General features: G+C 30.7%; 2 protein-coding genes and 1 pseudogene across 2 annotated transcripts; 1 reads left to right on the top strand and 2 right to left on the bottom strand.

Moving 5' to 3' along the window:
- Positions 1-3,729: 3,729 nt before the first annotated feature.
- On the bottom strand, positions 3,730-4,596 carry LOC106430299. Its single transcript, XM_013871087.2, has one exon. It carries the CDS (start codon positions 4,594-4,596, stop codon positions 3,730-3,732), a length of 867 nt encoding a protein of 288 aa, XP_013726541.2.
- An 8,582-nt stretch (positions 4,597-13,178) lies between these two features.
- Positions 13,179-14,365, top strand: LOC106430310 (CLAVATA3/ESR (CLE)-related protein 41-like). The gene has a single exon (XM_013871097.3). The coding sequence runs from the start codon at positions 13,706-13,708 to the stop codon at positions 14,003-14,005; it is 300 nt and encodes a 99-aa protein (XP_013726551.1). The 5' UTR covers positions 13,179-13,705; the 3' UTR covers positions 14,006-14,365.
- Positions 14,366-21,179: 6,814 nt separating this feature from the next.
- LOC106430298 lies at positions 21,180-22,273 on the bottom strand (annotated as a pseudogene).
- Between the last annotated feature and the right edge of the window lie 4,016 nt (positions 22,274-26,289).

Genomic DNA, 26,289 nt, shown 5'->3' with positions numbered 1-26,289 from the left:
ATATAAAATATATACATCACAGTCAGTTTTTTTATTAAAATTATTTTTAGAATTTTGTAGTTATCCTAAGCAAACAAATTTAATTGTAACTAGATTTCCACCCGCACAACCGTGCGGGTATATATTTTCACATTTATATATATATATATTTGTTTTATATAATTATTATATATTTTTAATGTTACTCACATATTTAAATGTTTGAATAATTATGCCAAATATAATAATTTTATAGTTTTCATGCTGTAAATTAAAATCATCACATATATATGTTTCTTATTATATATTTGTCTTATTGAATTTGCGTTAGATTACTAAACTAAATTTTTTAATGCATAAAACAACATATATGAAAACAATTTTGTATTTAATTTATTATAATCATGATCCGTAATTCAAATCGCTAGATTTTTTTAGTAATTTTTTAATGTTTATTAATTTTATATAATAAATTACTGTATATTAAAAAGTTTAAGATAAATTAAATTTTTATACATGTATTATATAGTTTACTAATATTAACCCGTTCTACCAACGTATTATATTTTTAGCATAAATATTTTATATTTATGAAAATAAAATATGTTAACTTATCAATTTAAAATAATTTTATCATATTTTATTCAATATAACATTTTTATTTTAAAATGATAGATATTATTATAAAATTGATAAAATAGGTATAATTTTATTCTTTTAGTAACATTTCATTACTAATTACAAAATTAGTTGAAAATATTTGTATTCAATTTATGACAATTAAGATCTTATTATAATCTTTTTCAAGAGATTTGTTAGAATTTTTTTTTTTTTTTTTAAAAAAAACTTAAAAGATATTATGATTAAAGTAGTTAAAAATATTATATATATTAGAATTAGTGATATACATTTAATATAAAATTTAAATGATGGTCCAAATAAAAATATCACTCATCAAAAAATCATGTTTTTTACTTTATTAGAAAACAAATTTGAAAGAAATTAAAATAAAAATAAATATTTATTTCTAACAAAATCTTTAAAAATTATTAGTAAATGTATTTGCAAAATTAATTAATTTCATTTTATTTAAATTTTCGTTTATAAACCAAAACTATATTCAATTTTAATTTCTAATTATATTTTATGATAACTTAAATTAAAACTAACTAATTTTTGAAAGTAAATTTAAAAAGATTCTAAGAAGATTTTAAAAATATTTTGTTAGAACATTTTAAATATATTCATTTATATTTCAAATAAAAAGATAAATATATTAAAAGATATAATAATGAACTTATGTAAAATATGATATTTTCTAGGAATGGTCCAAACTAAAAAAATCACACATGAAAAGAAGTAATGACTTCTGTTTTAATATATAAGATTGACTTAAACATATTTATTTTACATTACTTTTCTATGAAAACTGCATTACTGTAATAGAATAGCCGTTTGCCGTTAAAAAAAAAAAAAAAAAGAAAACTGCATTACTTTTCTACCAAAACCGCACTACCTTTTTTTATCAAATCCGCACTTGTCCCGCAAACCGCTTGTACTGCAGTTGGACCGTACCGCACTTTAATTCCGCACCGCTTATTTATCTAAACCGAGGTTACCATTCGGACCCTCAGGCGATATGACTATAGGTCCAAATACATTTCTTTTATTCGGGGAGAGTAATTCAATTTGAATTGCCTTCTTCCACTCCTCCCAATCATGTCTTTTTTTGACATTCTAAAATGGACCTTGGATCGGGATCATCATTTTCATGATCGATCTCTTTGGACATAGAAAAGGAGAACATTCCATCAACATCTTTTATCTTATTTCTGATCTATATCTTTTCATCACGGGCGTAGTTGATGGAAATCTCATACCTTTTTGTTTCCTTCCCGTCATCTAGACCATCTTTATCTATGCCTTCCTTCAGACATTTTTCAGTATCAGGTTCTTCTCGAACCTTACTATTTTGCTCATCCAATTTTTTTTTCTTTCAGAAATTTTTATCTTTAGAACCCGCTGGCCTCCCCCTCTTTAATTGAACCCGAGGTTCATTCATTATGTTTCCATCAGTTTGTTCTTTAGGAACATCAACTCTTGAAGGAATATTTTCAGCGGGTATACATGACTTTGTCACCCTTCTTGTATCTGTGAACGCATCTGGTAACTGGTTTGCCAAATTATGCAAATGCATAATTTTCGTGAACTTCCAGTTCTCTTTGATTCATAGGAGGATCAAGGTGTAACAACGACGGTGTACACCATGTAATCTCTTGAGGAATTTTCCTAATTCCTCTCCCTAACGCTGGAAATTCATCCTCATTAAAATGGCAATCGACAAATCGTGCCGTAAACATATCACCAGTTACTGGTTCCAGATATCTTATTATACTTAGTGACGTATAACCCACATATATTTCCAATCTCCTTTGTGGGTTCATTTTTGTTCTTTGTGGCGGGGCTATCGGAACATAGACTGCACACCCAAAGACACGGAGATGGGATACATCTGGCTATTGCCCAGATGCCAATTGTAATGGGTAGTACTTATGATATGCACTACGTCTTAACCGAACCAGTGCAGCCGCATGCAATATAGCATGTCCCCATACAGAAATTGGGAGCTTTGTTCTCAAGACTAACGGTCTTTCAATCAACTACAACCGTTTTATCAATGACTCGGCCATGCCATTTTGTGTATGCACATGGAGAACTGGATGCTCTATATCAATCTCCATTGACATACAATAATGATCAAAGGCTTGCGATGTAAACTCCCCAGCATTATCAAGCCTTGCTTTCTTAATAGCATACTCTGAGAACTGCGTTCTCAACTTTATTATCTGGGCAATGAACTTTGCGAAAGCCGTATTGTGTGTCGTCAAAAGAGACACACTTGACCATCTACTAGATGCATCAATCAATACCATGAAATAATTAAACGCCCGCACGGTGGGTGGATCGGCCCACATATATCACTATGTATTCTTTCTAAAAACATTGGTGATTCATTGCCTACTTTTGCTAGTGATGGCCGAGTTATAAGCTTTTCTTGAGAACATGCATTACATGTAAACTCGCCTGTTTGAAAAAATTTCCGTCTTTCAACGGGGCCATTCGAGTTTTGCACTATCTTTCTCATCATGACTGAACCAGGATGTCCTAACTTTTCATGCCATATCTTAAATGTATCACTAAACTTCATATTTACCACCGCATAGGACTCATTCATGGTTATTTTCGTACAATATAGTCCTGAGGATAACATTCTTAACTCTTCCAATATATGTTTCCTCTCGGACTTAATGCAAAGAAATTCAATGCCATCTTTACTCATAGTCTCAATATGATATCCATTTCTTCGGATATCCTTAAAACTTAACAAGTTTCTATGAGACTTGAGGGACTACAATGCATTACTTATTTCAAATATTGTCCCCCCTGGCATTGAAATTTTGCTCTTCCAAAACCCATAATAATCTTTGCATTACCAGATATTGTACTTACGCTTCCAGCGTAATTTCTTATTTTGAGACTGGAGAAATATTTCTTATCTTTAATTATCGTGTGCGTTGCGCCCTATCTGCTAAACACAAATCTACATCCATAGTCTCAAAGTTTGGCATTTTCTGAATATAAAATATTCATAAAACATATATTATTAAACATCAAAGAAATATAACATATATCTTACAACAAAAGATATAAATACTATAATACAGTCTACTTATATCACATCGATTTATATCACTCATTGATACTCTCTGGCTCAACCAGAAAGTCTGATACGTCGAGATGAGTATCATCGTTTAAACCATGAAAGGATGGCCCAGGTTCATCAGAGATGAAGTTAGTTTCACCTCTTCCTTTCTCTTTTCCCTTTTGGGATTCTCTATACAGATCGGCTAAATGTTTTGGTGTACGACAATTACGTGCCCAATGACCTTTCATGCCGCATCTGTAGCAAACCTTTCCCGTTTGCCTTTTATCATCCTGGCCCTTTTCATTCTTTTCATTTTCGTGGAAGTTCTTGTTATCTCTTTCATCATAGGGACGAAATTTTCTTCCTCGTCCTCTTCTACGACCATGATAACGGTTTTCACCACGTCCATGACCTCGTCCAGTGGAACGAGCTTGATGGTTTAAAGTCACGAGTTGATTATTCTTCTCCGCAACAAGGAGGACTTGCATCAACTCCGAGTAACGGGTATATCCATTCACCTGGTACTGTTGCTGCATGATTACATTTTCAGGATGGAACGTAGAGAGAATTTTTTCGATCATATCATAATCAATTATTTTCTCTGCACATAACATTATCCTCGAAGTAATTCCTAACATCGCGGAATTAAACTCACTAACACTTTTGTAATCCTGGAACCGGAGATGGATCCACTCGTGTTTAGCTTCCGGTAAGATCACATATTTCTGATGATCGAACCTCTCTTTTAAAGATTTCCAGAGGTCACAAGGATCCTCTTTTGTAATATATTCATCCTTTAAACCATCGTGGATGTGGTGTCGTAAAAATATCATGGCTTTTGCCTTTTTCTCATCCGACACCATTTTTGAACTATCGATGGTTTCCAAAAGCCTGTTTCCTCTCAGATGCATTTTTGCACCCACTGCCAAGGTCATATAATTATTTTCCGTTATATCCAGGGCATTAATTTCGAGCTTTGTCAAATTCGACATCATAACTGTATTCATAGAATAATTATATAAATATAATAATTACGAGAATTTAAATGTGTAATTTAAATGCAGAAATTAAAGGCTTAAAATAAAAGCAAAAATTAAATTGCAGAAATTTAAATTGCAGGAATTTAAATAGCATAAATAAAATCAGGAGGCTCAGCCTACCACATGATCCGAGGAGTCATAGACTGCCATATTGATTATTTTCAAAGTCCGAGGAGACATGGTCTACCATTTTGACTTTTTCTTTTTTCAAGGCCCGAGGAGACTTAGTGTACCATTTTTGACTTTTTCTTTTTTTATTCACGGAAGCAAAGCCTACCACGTGTTTCTCGGATCGTGAAGGCATAACTACCATAACGATCAGTCGGGAAAGACAGCGCCTATCATCCCGAAAAACAAACGGAGAAGGCCTAGTGCCTCTCACTCCATAACATTATTAAAATTTAAATAAATTAAGTATATTGAAATACATAAGTTTAAACATTACCTCGACTGGTTTAAGAACTTTCGGATTGATAAGCTTCGGTAAGAACTTTCGGATTGATAAGTTTCGGTTGGTTAGTGCTTCGTGCTGATAAAATGTTGTATAATAAGAGGTGAGACTTATATATGTATTAATAATTACAATATTATATTATATTGTGTTTTGGGTGAAATCACGTGAGAAAGAGAGAGATAAGTTGAGAGTGATGTCGACTCAAGAGAGAGAGAATCACTTTTGTACTCAGATCTATACCTGTTAAAAAGAGAGAGTATACGTATTTATAGTGAAACACAGTCGGTGTATAAACCGACTATGAGCAACAAGACAAAATTATAAATAGATATTAGTGGTGATGATGCAAGGACCACTTGGGAAGGAGAGGACAAGTGTTTTTTGGATAATCATTTTTTATAATTATTTCTTTAACACACTGTAAACTCTTCTATATAATTTTCACGACTATTTTACTTTCTGTCTCGCATCACATGCCATCATTGTAAAATAATTGTCATGAAATCTTTTTTGTTTATTGTGGTTGGAATCTAGTGGAGGCCTACGATAATTTCCCTAACATTTTTTTCTTTTCAATTTGACTAGTGAAAACTGAAAGCTACACCACAAAGCATATTAAATCTGTCGTTTTATCGACGAAAATAATCCTTTTGTAGAGATAAATATATATATTTTCTCGTGTAACTCCTATTTCTCCTCCTTGATAGCTCAAATAATTAAGGAAATTCCCCTTACTATTAATTCTTCACGGTTCTGTTAATGATTATAATGAAAATTAGAATCGGATACGTGGTAGTAGATCACTAATAAAAAAAAAAACTAAAAAAGAGTTCCCACAGATGTCTTTCATTAATCTATTTCTAAAAATTTAGAACTTATTTGATATGATGTTTACTATTTGAGATTATACATAGAGAAATACCCTAAGATAGCACTAAAAAAGTTTTTGTCACAAATATAGACTCCAAAGATCAAAATGACCAAAATGTTTCATTAAAGAGGTAAATATACATTTATACCCTTAGGGTTAACTAATCCAAACTTTAGGGTTTAGAGTTAAGGGGTGAGGATTTGAGATTGAGATTTAAAATTTTATAAAATAAAAAATAAATATTAAAAATTTGAAAATAAAAATTTTAAAAATAGTTTCAAAAAGTATTTTCAAATTACAAAAAGAAAATTTGAAAAACAAAAATAAAAATAAAAAAATGTAAAAAGTTTGAATTTAAAAACATATAATCTAAAACTATAAAAAATACATATTTTGTAATTTTTTTAATTCTTTTTAATTTTTTAGATATTTGGGATATTAGGGTACTTTGCCTATTAAATGAAACATTTTTGTCATTTTCCTCCTTGTGATCTATTTTTGTGATCAAAACTTGAAGATGGTCTATTTAGGAGAATTGTTCTTATAGATATAATATACAGTAGAACATCTATAAATTCATATTTGATAATTTAATAATTTCTATAAATTAATAATTTCTCCTATCTCAACTTGGGCTGGTTCAAAATTTGAAACAAATCGATAAAATAATAAGATAATATTTTTTTATAAAATTCTATCTAAAGATATGGTCTCATTAAAATTATAAATTAATAATTTATATGTATACATATTTTATATAAGTAAGAACCTATCATTATATTGTTTGTTTTATATTCACAATAGAATTATTTTTATATTTTCTTAACACTTAATATATTTTTTGATGAGATCTAGTAATATTATATCTTAAACCATATTTAAATTCTATACACTATATTTTATACACACCAAATAATATAAATTTCAAAAAATAATAATTAATATATATACACTAAAATCAAATATTTTTCTTATCTTAGAATAAATATATCTTAAATAAGAAATCTAAATAAAGAAACTTCATAAATTAATATCTCTATAAATTAATAAAATTTCAAAGTCCCAACATTATTAATTTATAGAGGTTTAACTGTACTAACATTTTTGTGTTAGTATTTGTGTACACATTTGTGTTATGTACACTTTTATTCTTATGTTATATACTTTTATCTTTAATACATTTAATTACACCTCGTATGTAAGCCATTCAAATAGCAAGTAAAATAATTTTTAAAGGATACAAGTTTTGAGAAGTTGTAGTCTTAGGACTACATTGTAGACGTACATATAAGGTAATGAAGTCAATAGTTTCTATGCAAATAATATTTTTTATATATTTAGCTAAAGAGGATAAAGTCATAACAGTAGATGTATTTAGTTTAAAATCCTACAAAAAATAGTTAGGTCCATGAAAAATGTTTCCGTTTTAATAAAAGAATGGATGTACATGAAAAGTGGAAAACTTTTACAATAAATGGAAGATACGCTACATTGTGAAAATAAAAATGTAAAAGTAAAAAATAAATAAAAATAGATGATAAAGTAAAGATAAAAAAGCTTGTCTAAAAATGGGAAATGGCGATATGGGACCAATCTTTCAGCTCCTCATGCTTTTCGCAAAATGTTGAAGCAAAATATGACATATCGATATCACCCATATGGTGGTGTCCATAAAAACAACCTTTACATATATACATTACACGCACGCTTGCTAATCTGCAATGTTTAACTTTATAACGTATACTTATGTTCAATCCTTTACAATTAGTAAATGATAAATCTTTTGTTACCAACACACGGGTGGTTGCCGGTTGGTAATGTGCGATTTCGTGTTCGATTTTACTCAGCACAAAGTCAAAGTGCGTATCGCTTTTTCCACTTTTAGGCTTCGGCCTGAGTGTTCTATAGGTTTGCAGAAAACTCCTGTCAAAGGACAAACTCGGGTATGACCGGACACCAGTGCTAATAAAAAAGAACCTATCCAGCTATCCTCCTCCATTATAGTGTTTTTCTTTTATGTATATTGTTATAGTATTAGTATATTATTTACTTAAACTACGAATTTAGATTATTTTAGTCTATAAATACTTCCTTTTGACTCTCAATAAAGGTTATGATTGGAAGGGCAGGATAAGTGCATTTCTCCTGCATTACATTCACCATTCACATTTTTCTGTTTGCAAAAACAGTTTAAGCGGGAGATCTACATGTAGTTCAATATTTTTGTTTTTTTGGAAAAAGCAAGAGATCTTCATGCAGATCTCATCCGCTAACATTTGGTGGTGTTGATCTGCTTTTTTTTTTTGATAATAAATAATTTTGTTACAAACACTTAACTTTAAAATATATTTATCTGATTTTCTAAATAATGTACAATGATTAGCTCAAACTATATAGTTTACACTAATAATGTTTGTATTGTTTTAAAATTATAAGCATGACGTTCAATCACCGACAAAACACATTTTCAAAGGAAGAAGATATAAATCTTCCTACATAAATATCAACATGAGTAAGTAGTTAATATTTTTTCTTATGTTTTAAAATAGTTAATATATAGGTAAATGATTGAAATTTTGTAAATCTATTGAGAGAAGACAATTTTAAATGAAATCTTAACCGAGAACGTATATTTATTGAGTTGTACGGTCAAATAATTTTCATGAGTAATTACCGTTTCAAATATCTTACACCCACTGGTACAGAGTTTCCCGGTGGTAAATTTAACCTAAAGTTCAATATTTGTATAACCTACCGGTTCTCTCAAGAAAATCTTGATCACCTAAAAAGAAAATAAAAGAAGTATAAGTATCTTATAAAATATTTACAGGTATTTCGGCCGATCTTATAACATCTAAGATATTTGTTTAGATATCTAGATGTAATTTTTATTGTTTTAATATATGATTTATAGTTTTGAACTGATTTTGTTATTCATAAGTTATAATAAATTATTTGATCGGTTTGATTTGCTTCTCTCCTGCATGATCCGCTTAATTTGCACTTGTCCTGCTTGATCTGTCCCGCTTGAAGTGATTTTACCATTCGAAGCCAAAGTATGAAGATTTGGACTTTCTCACCAGAAACTGGCTCATGCGTCAACAACCACCGGGTTCTTTTCTCAGAGCTTAACCTCTTTTTTTTTGATAAACCCTATCGGCTGATTCGGTCGATCCCGGGAGGAACACACTTAGTGCTACAAAGCGGACTGGTTACCACACTGCATGATCCGATTTTGTAATACCTTCCGACTAATACCAGGGGGTCAACCGATCATCATCTTTTACGATCAACCATGTAAACCACTTTGGACCAAAGTCCAAGTCCAGACTGGCCAAGTAATGATTATCTAGTTCCCAGGAGGAATCGAACCCATGACTGATGTGGGTACACACCAAGCCCCAAAAGATACAATAAAACCATTTGAAAACACGAAACTCGAGCCCCTCATCAAAAGGATCATCCTTTTTTCCAAGTCTGTGTACACTGAACTTTTTTTTTTTTTGCTAAATTTTAAATGTCATTAATCATAATGAAATTTTGGTTACAACTGAAATGCAACCAGATTCTGCTTTACAGCCATTTTAAATCTATGGAGCCGCAAAAAGTATAAAAAAGAACCTAAAGACACTAAGGAATAAACTCCAAGCTTGCCAACAATGAAGTTAATAAACATTATAAGACAAGGGACATCAAAATTTAACTCCCATACGAAGCACTTCTAGAAGCAGGTTCAGTCAAGCACTCTGGCTCAAGCAGGAATCGACGGAGGCGGCTGGCTCCGCTCCGGAGCTCCACATGAGGAGGAAGAAGTTAACAAACGAGCCCAAGCTTACACAGCAGATGACCAAACTGAAAACCTGAGTAAACGCCGCTGGAAATGAAAGGCACAAGTTACGGTCAAGCGCATACGGTCAATGCAGCTCCCCATCTAGCTACGCGACACAAAGGATGCAGCAGAAACATCAAGGAGACAAGGAAGTTATCTGCTGGAGCTTGGAAGATGGAAAATAAAGCACGGAAGGAGAGTGAAGCTCTTTGAAAACAAGCGCATTACCGACAAGAGAAGGCTTCACCTTGAGAGCAGGAGATATCGTCAGATGGGTTGTCTTCAAAACCCAAGGAGTCGACATCGAGAGCAGCAAGCTGAAGCCAATCAATCACCGAAAGCATGCTGTGGTTGACGTCTCATGAACTAAGAAACAGAGGTCCTCGGAACAGTGAGCCTTGGCACCGCCTTTACTCCAACTGGAGAAGAGAACCTCTGACGAGACCTTGAGAACGAGTCCAGCTAGACGCACAGGTACAAGCCGGTGCCGTTGAGAGGAGGAGGAGGAGGCAGCAAAGCTTCACCATCCATTCTGGCAAAGGCGAGATCAGATCTGACCCAGATCTGCTCCGATTGAAAAGCAGAGACAGAAAATCGAAGGCTCCTTAAGCTCCTTGATGAACTCTACTCACGCAGGTGCCCCAGAAAGACCACACACTCATGCAGCCCTCGATTAGATTCAGTGTATTCCCGTGAAAATCCAGAGACACCACACAAAGAAGAGGAGGGTAAGACGAGGGTTAAGGGAAAGGCTAGAGAACAGAAGGGACAGGGGTGGCGACCGGAGCTGGAGAGCTTCCAGTCACCAGAATCGAGAGCAAGGCGGCTGTGAAACTAGGGTTCGGAAGGTCCGGGGGAAGGAGAGACACTAGAGAGAAAAGTTTTTCTCTATCTCTCTTGATTTTTTATCAAAATCTGTGTTTTTTGCTCGATGTGATCGAAATCTGTGTACAGTGAACGTATTTCACCTTTTGGTGTTCGCGTTTCCTACATACAATAAAACCATTTGACTTTTTAATATAAAAATTAGTTTTTACAGTTAAAAGAGTTCCGAGTCTTTTCCAAGTTCCGAATCAAATCCAAACCACTCTTAACAATTCCAAATATAAACAGAAAACAAATGTGAAAGTAGATCTATTAATTTTTGAATATTTCACTATACAGTATGGCAACTATCGCCATATATTTTGGATTAAATAAAAAAATGGTGAACAAAATCAATGTTATTTTTGCATGTAAAAACTATTATCACCTAAAAATTGATCGAGTATTAGGGAATGCTTTGATCTAGGGAAGGTGATGTATTCTTTCCTGAAAATTTGACTTTTGTTATCTTCAATATATATTTTCTTTTAGTTTTCTATTTCTACAAATACTGTTATTTTTCATTTTGAAAATTAACAAACCTGCGGTGTATAGATCTTGTCAAATTTGAATGGCATAAAAATTGATCATGCAAGAAGTCGTTGGCTAATTGGTAATCTGTACATGGGAGATTCTCATGAAAAAACTAAGGAATACTTTATCAAATATGTACAGTGAAACCCCTATAAATTAATAATTTTGAGATTACACCAAAACTATAATTTTTTTACTAATTTAGAGATATTATTAATTTATCGATATACTAATTGAACCAAAAACTCAATTTAGAATTATAAAATTATATTATTTTATAGAAATTTTTAGTGTATATTAATTTAAAGAATATTAATTTAAAGAGGTTATACTGTATCTCATTTAATTATTAGAAAGCTCATTTAAAAGTATTTTAGTTAACATATTTAAGTGGGTCTCATTTAAAATTTCATTCAGTAAAAAATATTTTTTTTGTGTCTTTCTTTAATTTTGACATATATCTTCTCTATTAAAAAAGAAGTACCATTTTTATCTACTATTTAGAAGTTTACTAAGACCATTTCATTAATCACATAATATGACATAATAATTAATATGAATATTAATAATAAATTTATTTTAATTATAAATTTGAATTTTATTTTCAGTTATAACAAAATCTGTTGAGAAAAATCTAACAAAATCCAACTAAATTTTTAAATAATTTTAATTAAATATTAAATTAATTAATTTCGTAATTAAGTAATATAATGCTTTCATTTAAATAAATTATCATCTTCCACTAAAACGAGTTCAAATTTGTTAATCATGTCAGATTTTTTTATACAAATGAAGTTATTAACATATGTTAAAAATTTATTTCTGCAGCTATATATTTTCAAAATCATATGTTGAAGAATATTTTTTATTTGATTATTTCAAATTATGAAAACTCGAAAACGTAATAAAAAAGGTAATATGTATAAAACAAACCCCTATATTAATAAAGTAATAAGAAACATAAACAATAAAATTAAAGAGTTATAAAATACATAACACTAAGATATAAATTGTATATTTAAATTTATATTATAATATCAAAATTAAATATTTATAAAATGAAAATATACCCGCACGATGTGCGGGATAGACTCTAGTATATATATATAGTGTGTGTGTGTGTGAGAGATGTCCTACATAATAGAAATACTCTTCTAGCTAGATCTGCTTTTTATCTTCCATGATAATTGTTGTCGTCTAACAATAATCTTTCACTACATGATGTACCAAATTATATTAGGTGTTACTTCTATATTACAAATTTGCCATTTAAACCAATAATAATTTGAATCCAGATTTTGGAGGTTTTTCTCCAAAATTTGTTTTCTCGTTTTCTTCTAATTGTGTCAGTTCGTTAGATCATACCTGTCTATTAGTCTATACACAATTGTATTATCTATATCGTGATGCTGCTGTACCAAAGTAATATCGGGGATTACGTTCAAATTTTCATAATTTTCTTAAAAATTTAAGCCAAAAGTTCAATTTTTCCTATATCGCTTTCCTCACTTCAGTATGTTGATTTCATTGACATTATATTATTGTACAGAAGACATATTCGTAGTTTGAAAATAGATATCATATTAGGTTATATATATAATTTGACTTCCACACAAAATGGGGAAATGATTAATGCATAATTTATGAAAAATGCTTAATTTAATCATAAATATGCATTTTCTCGTTGACTAGTACTGATACACGTTGGAATAGAATTGGTGTTTGGTCAAGTTAGTCGAAAAATATTTTCTTAAAAAATAGACAGTAGAAAGAAATGGAAAAACTAGAAGAAAAGTAAGCAAGAACCTTGCTTCCTTCCACCTCTTCTCCTTTCATATATGTTATCACCTTTCCCTTTTGCCTAAGCTTTTAAGATTCGTTGCTAATCGCTTAATGACTCAATTACCATTACACGCTTTGTCCTCTTTCATGTGATTTCTCGTTCTGCAGTGGCATGCCTGCCGACAATTTTAAGTCTTTTCAGGGGCTTAATAGTAATATATATGCGGGAGAGAAATCAGAACAACTCTTGTCTCGCGTTATTCAAACCCTAGTTTGAATTCACCTTATATGTCCATTCTTTCCTGCGCTGCTTGCACAAAGGGTGATTTGGTAATCTCATACCTCGTGACCGTTCTGCATACAACTTTGGGTTTTACTTTATTAATGAAATGCAAGAGTGTGTGAATTTGAAAATCTCACTCTGATTTTCCTGTTTTTCCTTTTCTCAGGCTCATTCTTCTTATTAACTAGTAGATCTCTCTTTTGTTTAACATCTCATTCTTCTTCTTCTTCATCTTCTTTATTTTATTCTGTGTTTTCTGCTATCTCGCGTCTCTGACCAGCTCCCGAGTTGTTCGTTTCTGGTTAATGGATATTGAACCCTCTTGGGATCTTGGGGGGTGGGTTATTTATTTTTCTAAATTGCATGGCAACATCAAATGACCAAACCAAAACTATATCATCACATTCTCATACTCTTCTTCTTTTAATCATATTCTTATCTTTCATTCTCTTCATCAACCTTGCAATCCCCGTGACTCATCATCGGTCCACATCTATGGTTGCTCCCTTCAAGAGGGTTCTTCTCGAACCTTCTGTTCCAGCTTCATCAACAATGGATCTGCATCCAAAGGCTCGCACACGTCGCAGCCATACTTCTAGAAGGAGAGAGTTTGCAAATGATGCTCATAAAGTTCCTAGTGGTCCAAACCCTATTTCTAACTAGGTGAGTTGGAGTATCTGGTTTTACAGTGAGTTTGAAGGATAAGTGTTATAGATCTATATAAACATATGGGTGAAGCTTCTCATCGATGGAGATTGGAGAAGAACTTAACTGTTATGAATTTAGAATATATCTATGGATCATTTTGGTACCGTCATTTCCTTCTTAAATCTTTTGTCCATTATATTGCTTTGGTGCCATGTTTTAAGTTTTGATTAGAGTTGTAAAGAAGAGATACTATTATTCGTTAATCGTTTACATGTGTATGTAGCCACCTATGTTTTTGTTGGAACCCAATTTTTATAAGCTTTTGAGCTGAGTAAGAAATTGGATAAGTGTGAATAGAATTTTTATAAGCTTAAAGGGATGTGTAAAAATCTGTTTATGATGAAGTGATATGGGTGTTTGAATTATGGAAAAAGGATAAATCTTACAAAATTACTCTGAAATAATTATGGTAGGTTTTCAATATTATTTAAGAGTTGAAAACCTACCATAATTATTTGTAGAATACTTCCTATAATGTTTTGCGTCTAAATAATAATGTAATACTTCTCAATTAATTATGTTATGTTTTTATAATAATTATGGAATACTTCTATTCAAGAATATTTTTTACTTTTTCGCAAGATTATTTATTGGTGATCAAGTAACTCATAACCATATCAATAAACATCTAGTCTATTCATTCTGAATACACAGAAAAAGCAAAACACCAAAGCTTCCGGCAAATGATCTCTCTTAATTTTATAGTGTTAAAGTAAGTGTCTCGAGAGTATTCGTAGTAGTTACAGTTCGTTAGATTATGTTTCAGGTGTTGCGAAACAGCCTCGTCACGGTTGTATCCTGGGATTCATATATCACATTCAAACCGTCACCCAATACGGGCGATTTATTGAGTTAAGGAAAGAGATCAAATCTCGACTCTGTGAATTCGTATATTTCCTTTTCTTAAAACGTTTTCTATCTTCATCTTAGTGTTTATATCAATTTCGGTTTCGTGATTTTCAATCCTACATGTTTTTCCTTCACATACTAGTAGGAGCATATAGATCCTTGATCATTAGGTTTATTTAATATTTAATAATAGTTTAATTATTATAAAGCTTGGAGCATTAACAGAAAGACCCTAGCTATTTGGTAAATAGTGCATGACAATGAATATCTCGAGGCATTTCCCAAATAATTGTTAGATCTCTTTCTTTTTTTTCTTCACTTTCCTCCATACAAAACGGTCTCTTTTCTAAATATCATTCTGAAAATATTATGAAAATCAGCTATATCCGATATCAAATTTTTTTAAAAATATATCTGATATCAATTATCTAAAGCGATTTTCTTCACTACAGGGAAAAATTTAATAATAATCATTAGTGGAAAATATGAAAATACTTTAAGTTACTATAGACCCTGATCAGGTATTCATATCCAACCGTAGGCTATATTAGATACAAAGTGTCCCGCATCGGATGTTGGAAAGGATCTTTAGCAATATATAAGATAGATGAGCCACTTCTCTTATCACCAATTGATTTTAGAATAGAAGTCCATCTAGTTTAACATGGTATTTGAGCCTGATCCACGCAGTCCAACCCGATCCACATCGATATGGTCAAAAGTTGGCCCATCGATCCTTGTCCGAGCATTCCGCGATTGACGTTCAAAGAATCATCATCTCGAATGAGCATATTAGACACAAAGTGTCTCACATCGGATATTGGAACGGATCCTTAAATATATAAGATAAATAGGTCATTCCAGTTATCACCAAATAGTTTTACACATCTAACCGACTATACGATTCGAGACAGGGGTGACAAGACCAATTATCTTTATATGAAATTGTCACTATAAAATAAATTATATCAGAAACATGTGAATCAGCTTTTTCGTTCGTTGGGTTGAACGACAAGAGACTATAGAGGGGAAGAAGCAAAATTATAGACAGGAATCGGTTCCTACATATCTTTTTTGTCTTATCAAAGCACAGTGTTCTAGAAAAAATAACTTTGAATAAGAAAAAGTGATGATTTGATAATTATAATCGTATCATTTACCTTGTTGTTGAATAATATGCCATCAATCATTTGCTTTATGATGTTCCACTTTTCTTCTCTTTCTTACTTTATTTCGTGTATATTGTATTTTTGGTGACGGCTTTGTTTTTATTTTGTTTTTTTGACTGAACGACCTTGGTTTTCTTATGTGAAAATATTTACAAGCGACAATTTTGGTGGACAATAAAACCTATCTTTTGTATTCAGGGCCGGCTCAAACGTTTTACAGGCCCCGGGGCAAAACTAAAAAAATGACCCTTAACATGTGAAACTGTAATGTTGATATTGTAGCTACTAAGTAATATAAAACAATTTTTTTTTGGAAATATAAACATAACCATAAAGTAAAACAGTCTTGATTCTTTTATAGATTTTCTTGAGAATGAGATGATTTGCTTTCACAAAAATCTTCACAATATAACATGTTCTCCCGAATCTGAAAAAAAAAAAAAGCAGCAGTCATCCTAAAAAGAAATGCAATCATAAGAAACGTTTTTTTCGAGCTTTACTCGATGCAAAGTCATGGATAACAGTTTCAAAATCAATGCTTTCTAGAATATTTTTTTCAATGCATAAAATAGCTAAACCATTCAATCTTTCTTGAGACATTGAAGATCTTAAGTAATTTTTCAACAACTTTAATTTTGAAAAACTCCTCTCAGCTGAGGCTACAGTCACTGGTATAGTCAAAAGAATTCTATAAGCAATTGAAACGTTCTGATAACAACCCACACTTTCAACAAACTCAAGATCTTCACTAGGTTCTATAGATACATCAGGTAGAGTCGTTTGCAGCATTCTCAGTTCAGAATAAAGATCATTCAAATCAACATCAGAAGAATCGCCATTAGAAAAAGTATTGTAAAAGTTAGTGCAATGAGTTCGAAGCTCACTTTCATCTAATATTTTTAATTTCAAAGAATCAAATAAAAACCCAAAAACACTTTTAAACTTCATCATTTGATCAAACCTACTCTTCACTGAAGTTAATGCCATGTCCACAACAACTAAAAAGTAATCAACTCTAAAAGCATCTTCACCTGATAGTACTTGTTCACCTGAATCAGTTTCATCAAACTGTTTTTTTCTAAAGACACTACGCTTATTTGGGAAAACAGGATCAACATCCATCTCATGAGCAATATTTTTAGCTACATTCAAACTAGAATTGAACCCTTCATCTCTATACTTCTCAAAAAACAGAATTACACCTTGGAGTTGTTTTAAAGCATTGTCAATGCACATAGATTTAGACTGTAAGTTCTTACTAACCGAGTTAATAGCAAACAGAATTTCATACCAAATGACCATGCCAAGTAAAAATTCAAAATTATCAAATGCCATAATTAAACTTTCAGCATCACTTTTTGTCATAGCATCATCACATGATTCATACAATTCTATTAAAGCTGACCTTACTTGCAAAGTTTGAAATCTGATAGCTTTCACGCTGTTAATTCGGCTTTCCCAGCGAGTATTGGATAATGATTTCACTGTAAAAAAAGGAACATGGTCAAGCAAAATATTCCATCTCTTTGTAGAACCAGAAAACAGGGTATATATGCGTTGCACGACTCCAAAGAAAGAAATAGCTTTCAAACATGAATGAGCCATATCACTAACCACAAGATTAAGACTATGACAAGCACATGGCATATACAAAGCTTTTGAATTTATGTCAAGCAATCGTCTTTGAACACCTTGATGTTTTCCTTTCATATTAGAACCATTGTCGTAACTTTGACCCCTCACATTATCAACATCAAGAGTAAGAGACTTTAGAACATCTAATAATTTTTCAAAGAGCCCTAGACCAGATGTGTCATCTACCTTTAGAAACTCCAAAAAATACTCTTCTACTTTAACTTTTTTATCAGACATGTTCACACATCGTATTATTAGAGTCATTTGTTCTTGGTGACTCACATCTGGTGTACAATCAAGAATCACTGAAAAGTATTTTGCCTCTTTGATAATTGCAATAATAGAATGCTGAACATTATGAGTCAAAAGCGAAATAAACTCATTCTGAATATTATGACCAAGATAATGATGATGAATTTCATGATTTTGAATGCGCCTAATATGATCTTGGATTATCAAATCAAATTCTGCAACCATTTCAATAGCTCCTAAAAAATTACCATTGCTATCTTGGTAAAGTTTCTCATTTTTTTCCTCTAAAAGCTAAGCACCGTTTAGAAAGAAATTTTACAATAGCAATGATTCTAATTAAGACCTGCCTCCAACGTTCTTTTTCCTTAGCAATTTCTTTTTGCAATTCTTTATCAATTGTCAGATTCTTTTCAAACCTTACTTTCAGCTCATTCCAAGTTTCCATATTAGTCATGTGTTCTATACTTCTCTCATGATCTTTAAGCCTCTCACTAAGATGTTTCCAATCATTAAATCCATCATTTGCAAACATATTTGAGCAATTCTTAGATTTAAACAATTTGCAACAAAAGCAATAGACTTTATCCACATGTTTTGAGTAAACCAACCAATTTCTATCACTAGTTTCTCCATTGCTCATCTTTCTCATATAATAAGTATATGAGAAATGTCTAGAATACTTATCTAAAGGAAACACAAGATTCATTTCTCTTTTGGGCCCTTTTTCAATTAACACATCTCTCATTTTGTTGTCAAGATTTTCCCAATACCTAGGATCATATATGTTAACACAAGAACTTGGTTGTTCAAAAAAATTTTGACTATCAACATTAGATGCATTTACCACATTATCATGCTCACTCAATTGACCAATAGTATCACCAAAATGATCATTTGATTCAGGAATATTATCCACACAATCATATTTCAAATTTTCTGCAGCATTCTTTTTTATGACAAATTTATCTAAAGACCCTCTTTGTGACTGAATAAACAAGTCACGGGTTCTTTTTTTCTGCCTTTTTTTACATCCAGAATTTTGTCCAGTCATGATGCAAGCTAAGAGTTTAGTAAGAGGAAGAGTACACCTGGATTTAGGAATCAAATTGCTGAAGACTGAAGCTAAAAGTGAAAGCTGGATACCTGAAACAATAAAACAAAATCAGTGATTCGTCCGTAATTCTTTATGCACATGTCTTTTCTTATAGTTTATACATGTAAAATCGTCTTGCTTATGCAAGAATCAAAGAAGCAAACAAAAAAAGAATCAACAATTTTTCTACAAGATCAAGTGTAGAGAAAAGCAAAAAACAGGATAGTAAACAAAATCATAAGGATCACTTACAGAAAATAATCGAAGATGCAAGAATCCTTGAAGAATCAACGATTTTGAGATCTTTTGAAACTGTATCGTCAATGGTATATGAACAGTTTTTAGAAGAGAAAGAAAAAATTTGATAAATACAATTATGCCTAAAAAAACTCACCATTAACGGCTAACCACTACTTAATGCTAACCACCACTACTTGAAATTCAATTGCTTATAGAATTCTTTTGACTATACCAGTGACTGTAGCCTCAGCTGAGAGGAGTTTTTCAAAATTAAAGTTGTTGAAAAATTACTTAAGATCTTCAATGTCTCAAGAAAGATTGAATGGTTTAGCTATTTTATGCATTGAAAAAAATATTCTAGAAAGCATTGATTTTGAAACTGTTATCCATGACTTTGCATCGAGTAAAGCTCGAAAAAAACGTTTCTTATGATTGCATTTCTTTTTAGGATGACTGCTGCTTTTTTTTCTTTTTCAGATTCGGGAGAACATGTTATATTGTGAAGATTTTTGTGAAAGCAAATCATCTCATTCTCAAGAAAATCTATAAAAGAATCAAGACTGTTTTACTTTATGGTTATGTTTATATTTCCAAAAAAAAATTGTTTTATATTACTTAGTAGCTACAATATCAACATTACAGTTTCACATGTTAAGGGTCATTTTTTTAGTTTTGCCTCGGGGCCTGTAAAACGTTTGAGCCGGCCCTGCACAAAACCAACATCTTTTTTTTTTTTTTTTGGCTTTATTCACCCCACATGTTCGCAATATTTACAAAAATACCATTAAATTTCTTCTTTTTTTTTGAAAATAATTTTTTTACTCTCTTAATCTCATCATCTTCAAGTATTTACATGATTGTCATTGCCATCAATACCCCAACCACAATGAACAACCAATTTGAAGCTCTTAATGCACCTAAAATCGATTTACACTCTCTCTTTCTCACTTGTTATGAACTAAAAACAACATCTCTTTCACTTTGTCTCCATATTCATCCAAAAAACTTAAGCTTTTGATTCAAAATTTTTTTTATGGTTGATAGAGCCATTCAAGCATACTATTCTTGGTGGGTTACTTTCGTTTGAGATTCTGGGTGGTTGGAGAAGACTTTGTATGCTAAGGAAGTCATCTCACTAGTTTAAGGTATGAAATTGTATTTTTTTCCAGATGTGTTCGCGTAGAAGACTTACCCGTAAGTAGTCTGGCTATAGAAGACTTACAGGTAATAAGAGACCCCAATAACCCGTATATAGTAGTTCCAAGGAAGAGCGTAGCATCTGTGAAAAGATTTGACCATCACAATCCCGGGAAGAGATTGGTAAAACCCAAAAACCCAAACGAATATTCCAGAAACTTTAATTGAAACCAATCTGTAATTGATTCCTCCGATCTCCATAACAAAGCCAAGATCTGTAGATTGACAATCTCCAGACATATTACCTTCCCTTCTCTGCGATACCGTCTTGATTAGAATCAAAATCACGAGTAGATCTCCTAAGATCCCGTGATTCCTTAACCTCTTCCTTATTCCCTTATCCCTTCTCAATCTAAGCCATCGGAGAATCCAAACGACTTTCCAACCCGCCAAGCCAAACCCCTCCGTAGACGAAAACTCTCCGCAAACACCGAGATCACCGGGATCCCACCACCGCGAAGCCATAAAAACCTCGATCGCCTTTTCCATCGCTTATCGAGAGAGAGAAAAAGCATTTTTTTGGTTAATTCATCTATCTTTTAAATGTTTAATTGTTTGTTTGGTAATATAGATTATATTAGGTAATTTTAGGATTAGTTTCCTTTTTAAAACTTAAATTAAAGAAATGAAAATTCAAATACCAACAACCAATCAAATTAAGAGAATTAATTCTAAACTTCACCTATTAATAATGACACATAAGCAAAATCCAATTAAGTGACTTCTCAATTCATATATAGGCAACTATTAATAGAAATATGTTTTAAATCGTTCATAAAATTATTTCAGTAATATCATATGTATTTATATGTATCTATTCTATATTAATATAATGTAATATATGATATTTAATTGTTTCTATAAACAAATTATGTTAATTCATCTATCTTTTAAATATTTAATTGTTTTTTTCGTAATATAGATTAGATTAGGTAGTTCTAGGATTAGTTTCCTTTTTAAAAATTAAATTAAATAAATGGAAATTCAAATACCAACAACCAATCAAATTAAAGAGAATTAATTCTAAACTTCTCAATTAATATAGGATAATATATCTTATTTTCAAATATAATTTTAAATATGGACGAATACTTGGCATTTTCTGAGTGTCTCACCGCTATTTGAATGATTCATGTTATACCTAGAATGACATGGAACTAAAAGATTATAATTTCTAGTTGGAGTATATCATATATATATATTTATATTTATTTATTTTTGGCAAAAAGTTTTTATATATGTCAATACAAAATAAAAAGTGATTAAATATGGAAAAATGATATAAAAACACTACATATTTTAATTTATTCATTTAAAATTGTCGTACAAAAAAGTTCAAGATAAGAACACCATAATTTAAGAAGCCCATGGAAAACAGTTAGGCTGGCCTCCATCCCGTCTATCCCTGCATGGTGCTGGCTCGTAGATGCTCCAAATACATTCACTGCAGACTCCAACTTTGCTTTGTGGATTATCATCTCTATCAGCTCTAAAAATATCGAATGTTGCTGTATTTCCAGGCCAAGCAAAGCTACATGTGTATACTGTTGTTTTGCGAAGGTTAACACGAAATCGGAAATCAAAACTATCTCCAGGTCCAAGTGAAATCACTCCCTTATCTTCTTCTTTGTTCATGCAATGCACAATCAATGTCGCACGCGTTACAAGTTTGTTGACAATCACAACATGTTTTGCTGAGAAGAATGCAGAGGCAAATTACGTAGTTGCGAGAATGATCATAAATGAAATTAGCATAGAAATAAAATTTTGATTCCTTGGGGAAGCCATTGTATTTTTTTTTTCTTTCTTGTGCTATTATATTTGTTGGAGAGTAAAATAGTATTTATAGAATAAATGATATTTATTGCAAGGCGTTTTGATTAGAGAGAAAAGACTTGAAAATCATATCGGTTATAACATATATTGTGTATACAATTATCTTGTTTGGTAACTTATTTACAAATAAATGTGTAGAAAAGAAATATCTCAATTATTAATTACTTGCCTCATTAAGAAGATTTTATTTTACATATTAGTTAATTTATTTCTATACAAAGATTTTTGGAATATATTTTGACGTTTTTGATAAATTTAAAGCCCAAGTTATTTGATAGTTTCTAAAAATATTAAAACATATATAATTTCTTTTATACTTCTTAAGAATATATTACATAATTGTGTACTTGCTAATGATATATTAAAGCAGTATACAAATATTTTTAGAAACAAACAATATGTGCCATCAATTTATTATTTGACTAATATAGTATCTCTTTTTAATTTTTTTTTAACTATTGATTTTTATGCCTATTATACCATTAAGTCATTTGTTATCGAAAATCTTAGTTAAGAAAAAAAATTGTTTTCAACTGAGCCAAATTTTTTTTTTTTTTTGCAAATTGGCCATTAATGAGACTTACTTTTTCAACGTTACATGAATTAGTAAACAAATTTGTTGCTATATTTAATTTATTTATGGCCAAACTTTACCTGATTTTGTACAGTTTTAATTACATTTCCACAGATATTCCACAAATTCTTTTATTTATAGCGAAAAATTTATGTAATTATGGTCTATTTAATTAATGTCCAATATATTTGTTTATTTCGTATGACAATTTTTTAATATTATTTTTGATATGATCATTTAAATATACTGTTGTCTCTAAGTATTTATTTTATTTTATATGATTGTAGAAATTTAAAACTTTTTAAACATTCAAGATAATCAAATATTTATTGGAAATATGAACATACATTACTGTTTACAAACTCATTTTCCCCCTAAAAATGATGCACCATTGGAAAAGGTTTTCCGTCATTTTTTATGATGTCCTTCAAAATGAATAAGCCTTTTATTTATAAATTTGTTCTTAAAATTTTATATAATTCTGTTTTATATTTAAAAGATTCAACATTTATGTTTTATTCATTAGAGAAATTATTAATACTTTAGTAAATAATATATAAAATTGTTTTATAATTATTTTAGAATTAATAATAAATTGTGTTTTCTGAAGAAAAAATATGAGAAAAACCATTGGAGCAAAATGCAAACTCATTTTGAGAGAAAAAATGATGTAAACCATTGGAGATGCCCTTACTCTTTCTTAGCCTAACTCATTTGACATTATTAAAACAAAGAAAAATATATGAATGAAAATTTATTAATCGTTTATAAAAGAACACACATAGCTTTTTATTTTACTATACTAGTTTTTTTGGTCCATGCTATGTGCAGATTATATATTATAATTTTTCTTCAATTATTTGATCACTATATATTTTAAGAGTTCAACATATTTTGGAGCTTCTAAACCAAAATTGTCTAAAACATTAAAGCAGATGAAGATAGATATTATTTGTTGTTTATATTGTTATCTTGTTGAATTTGATGTTATTTTAATGTTTTTGGTATACTTATAAACTGCTTAATTTGGTTGAAGTTAAAAAAAAAACTGCTTAATTTGGTTCATTGTGTCCCTTTGAAGCTAGTTATAACATATATTTTCTGAGGTCGAAGTAAAATAATGTTCCAGTGTTGAGGCGAATAATAACTGTCAACATTGTTTAGAAAATAAATTAGAAAGAATCAGAAGTGGTAATGCATTTTTATTTCTCTTCATTTTTATATATGTTGGCCCAGCTTCCTGGGGAAGAAACTGATTTACTGAGGATACCAACCTCATGTTCTGAAAAGTTTTAGTTCTCTTCTTATACTGGTCCTATCTTGTACGCAGCACTTATACGGAGGTGCATGCATAAAAGTTATCAGTCGGCTAACAAACAAGGAGAAGCTCCGCGAATAGAGTAGATCAAACCTGAAATAATGAAGCCTGCTTGATCAACAGGAGAAGCCTAAGTTAATTTTGTCATTCGATTTTACTAGAACTACAAATATAATTATTTTTAGTTTTTAAGTCTGAATTTTTTAGTTACAACAAAAATTAGAATATTTCAGTGATATTCTTCAAATAATTTTATCAAAAACATAAATAATGTATATGTATATATTATCAATAAAGTTTTAATTTTGGTAAGAAAAGAAGATGTAAATGTGTTAGATTGGTAAACTTCAAAATATGATTTATAGATATTTTTAGCATTGGATAATGGTGGATTTTCAAAATTTTGATGATTATGTTTAGTTGGCTGAAATATTAAAATATTTAGCTGGTGCGACAACTAGATTAAATTGACAAGTTTTTGTAATATTTGGTTTTAATAAAACTGTGTTGAAATTTTTTATTCGCTTCAATCTGATCTTTTCATTTTAAATTAGATAATTTGAAAATGATATAAATATCATAATATGCATTTTAATTTGATAGAAACTAAAATCTAATAAATTATTGTTTGCATTATTTTATTATATAGTATTTGACTTTTTGAAACATTGTAAGGCCATATAGATTTGGGACAAAATTCAAACAAGAAGCTTTGCATATATGTGAACAAAATATGACAGTTTTATGTGTTAATTTCATGCTAATTTATTTGTTTTGATATTTTATATAGTGGGTGTATGAAATTGCAAAGCGTTAAAATCTTTAAGTCTCTAGAATAATTTCATGTCAACTGAAAAACACTAATCTCTTAGTGCATACATCATTTTTTATTTGAGAATAAATTTCAAAATTATCTCTTCACTGTACACCCTACGTTGACCATATTTCTTCAGTCTTCACCTTACTTTGACCATAACATTTTCACCACCAAAGAAGCTCGTACGAGCAGTTTAATTAGAAAATGATTTAAACTTTTTTTTGTTAATTATGGAAATTTTCTGGGTTATGAAAAGTAAGTTTGATGGAAGACATACTTTGATGAAAAAAAAGGAAGACATACTTCATATATGCTCCTCTGCTCCTGCTCAATCTGCACATATTCAATTTAAAATGCTTGTAGACAAACTTGATGATGAAACGAATGCTGAATCCAAAATGAATTCTGACTGGGTGCACACACAGCATAAATGGGTGCATGTGGAACCCCCTCTCTCCTCACACTAGCTTCACCCTTGGATGAAACATGTTTTCGAAGCAGAGTCTGACCTGAAATTTTGGGGATCCTATCCAAAACGAAAAAAAATATTTAATTTTTATTTTTAATAACATTTTTTGAGAAAAAAAAGTATTTAAAATTATTTTTTTAAGATAAAATATTTTTTCTTTACTTGAAAATTTAAAAGAACATTTTTCGTCTATTATAAAAAAAATTTGTATATAATTATAATTTTTAAAATCTGTTTTAATTATTTTTTTCTATTTTACATTAAACATTTATATATTTAGCATATAAAAGAAAATTACTTTTTTTAAAGGACTCCACAAAATTGGGGTTCTATTCAAATGTTTCACAAGCATGGGGTCAAGCCCGGCTCTGTTTCGAAAAGAGCACGAAAACTATGCACCTCATTTTGGCCACCACCTTAATAGTCTTCAGAATTATATAAGGACAAGATAGTGTTCTCATAAGCAGCTGAGCGACAAAGTTATGAGAATCTAGGGATAAACGCAGCTGTTGGAAAGCTTGGGAAAGACAGAATGCGAATTCCAGAAACTTCTTAAAGAGAAAAAAAAATTCTTAAAGACGTTTCACCAAATAACTTTGAGAGAATGAACATGCTATTGAGGGTAAACTAAGAATAGATTGCAAATCTAAAAGATGAGATAAGGTTGATGTCAGCTCACTAGCAACTCGACACTAAGGAATTTGAATCTCAGGCACAGCATCCATATCTCTGTCTTTATTTGAAATTATCCCACAATCCTACATTAAAAATAGACATTAGCCTAACATAT

The sequence above is a fragment of the Brassica napus genome, chromosome A7 (assembly GCF_020379485.1).
Source record: "Brassica napus cultivar Da-Ae chromosome A7, Da-Ae, whole genome shotgun sequence".
Taxonomy (NCBI): Eukaryota; Viridiplantae; Streptophyta; class Magnoliopsida; order Brassicales; family Brassicaceae; genus Brassica; species Brassica napus.
The sequence above is the reverse complement of the archived record's forward strand: the minus strand, read 5'-3'. Positions and strand labels throughout refer to the sequence as shown.

Bases quoted from the DNA above. Each gene is read 5' to 3' on its own strand.
- LOC106430299 (XM_013871087.2), bottom strand. From the start codon at position 4,596: ATGCATCTGAGAGGAAACAGGCTTTTGGAAACCATCGATAGTTCAAAA.
- LOC106430310 (XM_013871097.3), top strand. From the start codon at position 13,706: ATGGCAACATCAAATGACCAAACCAAAACTATATCATCACATTCTCAT.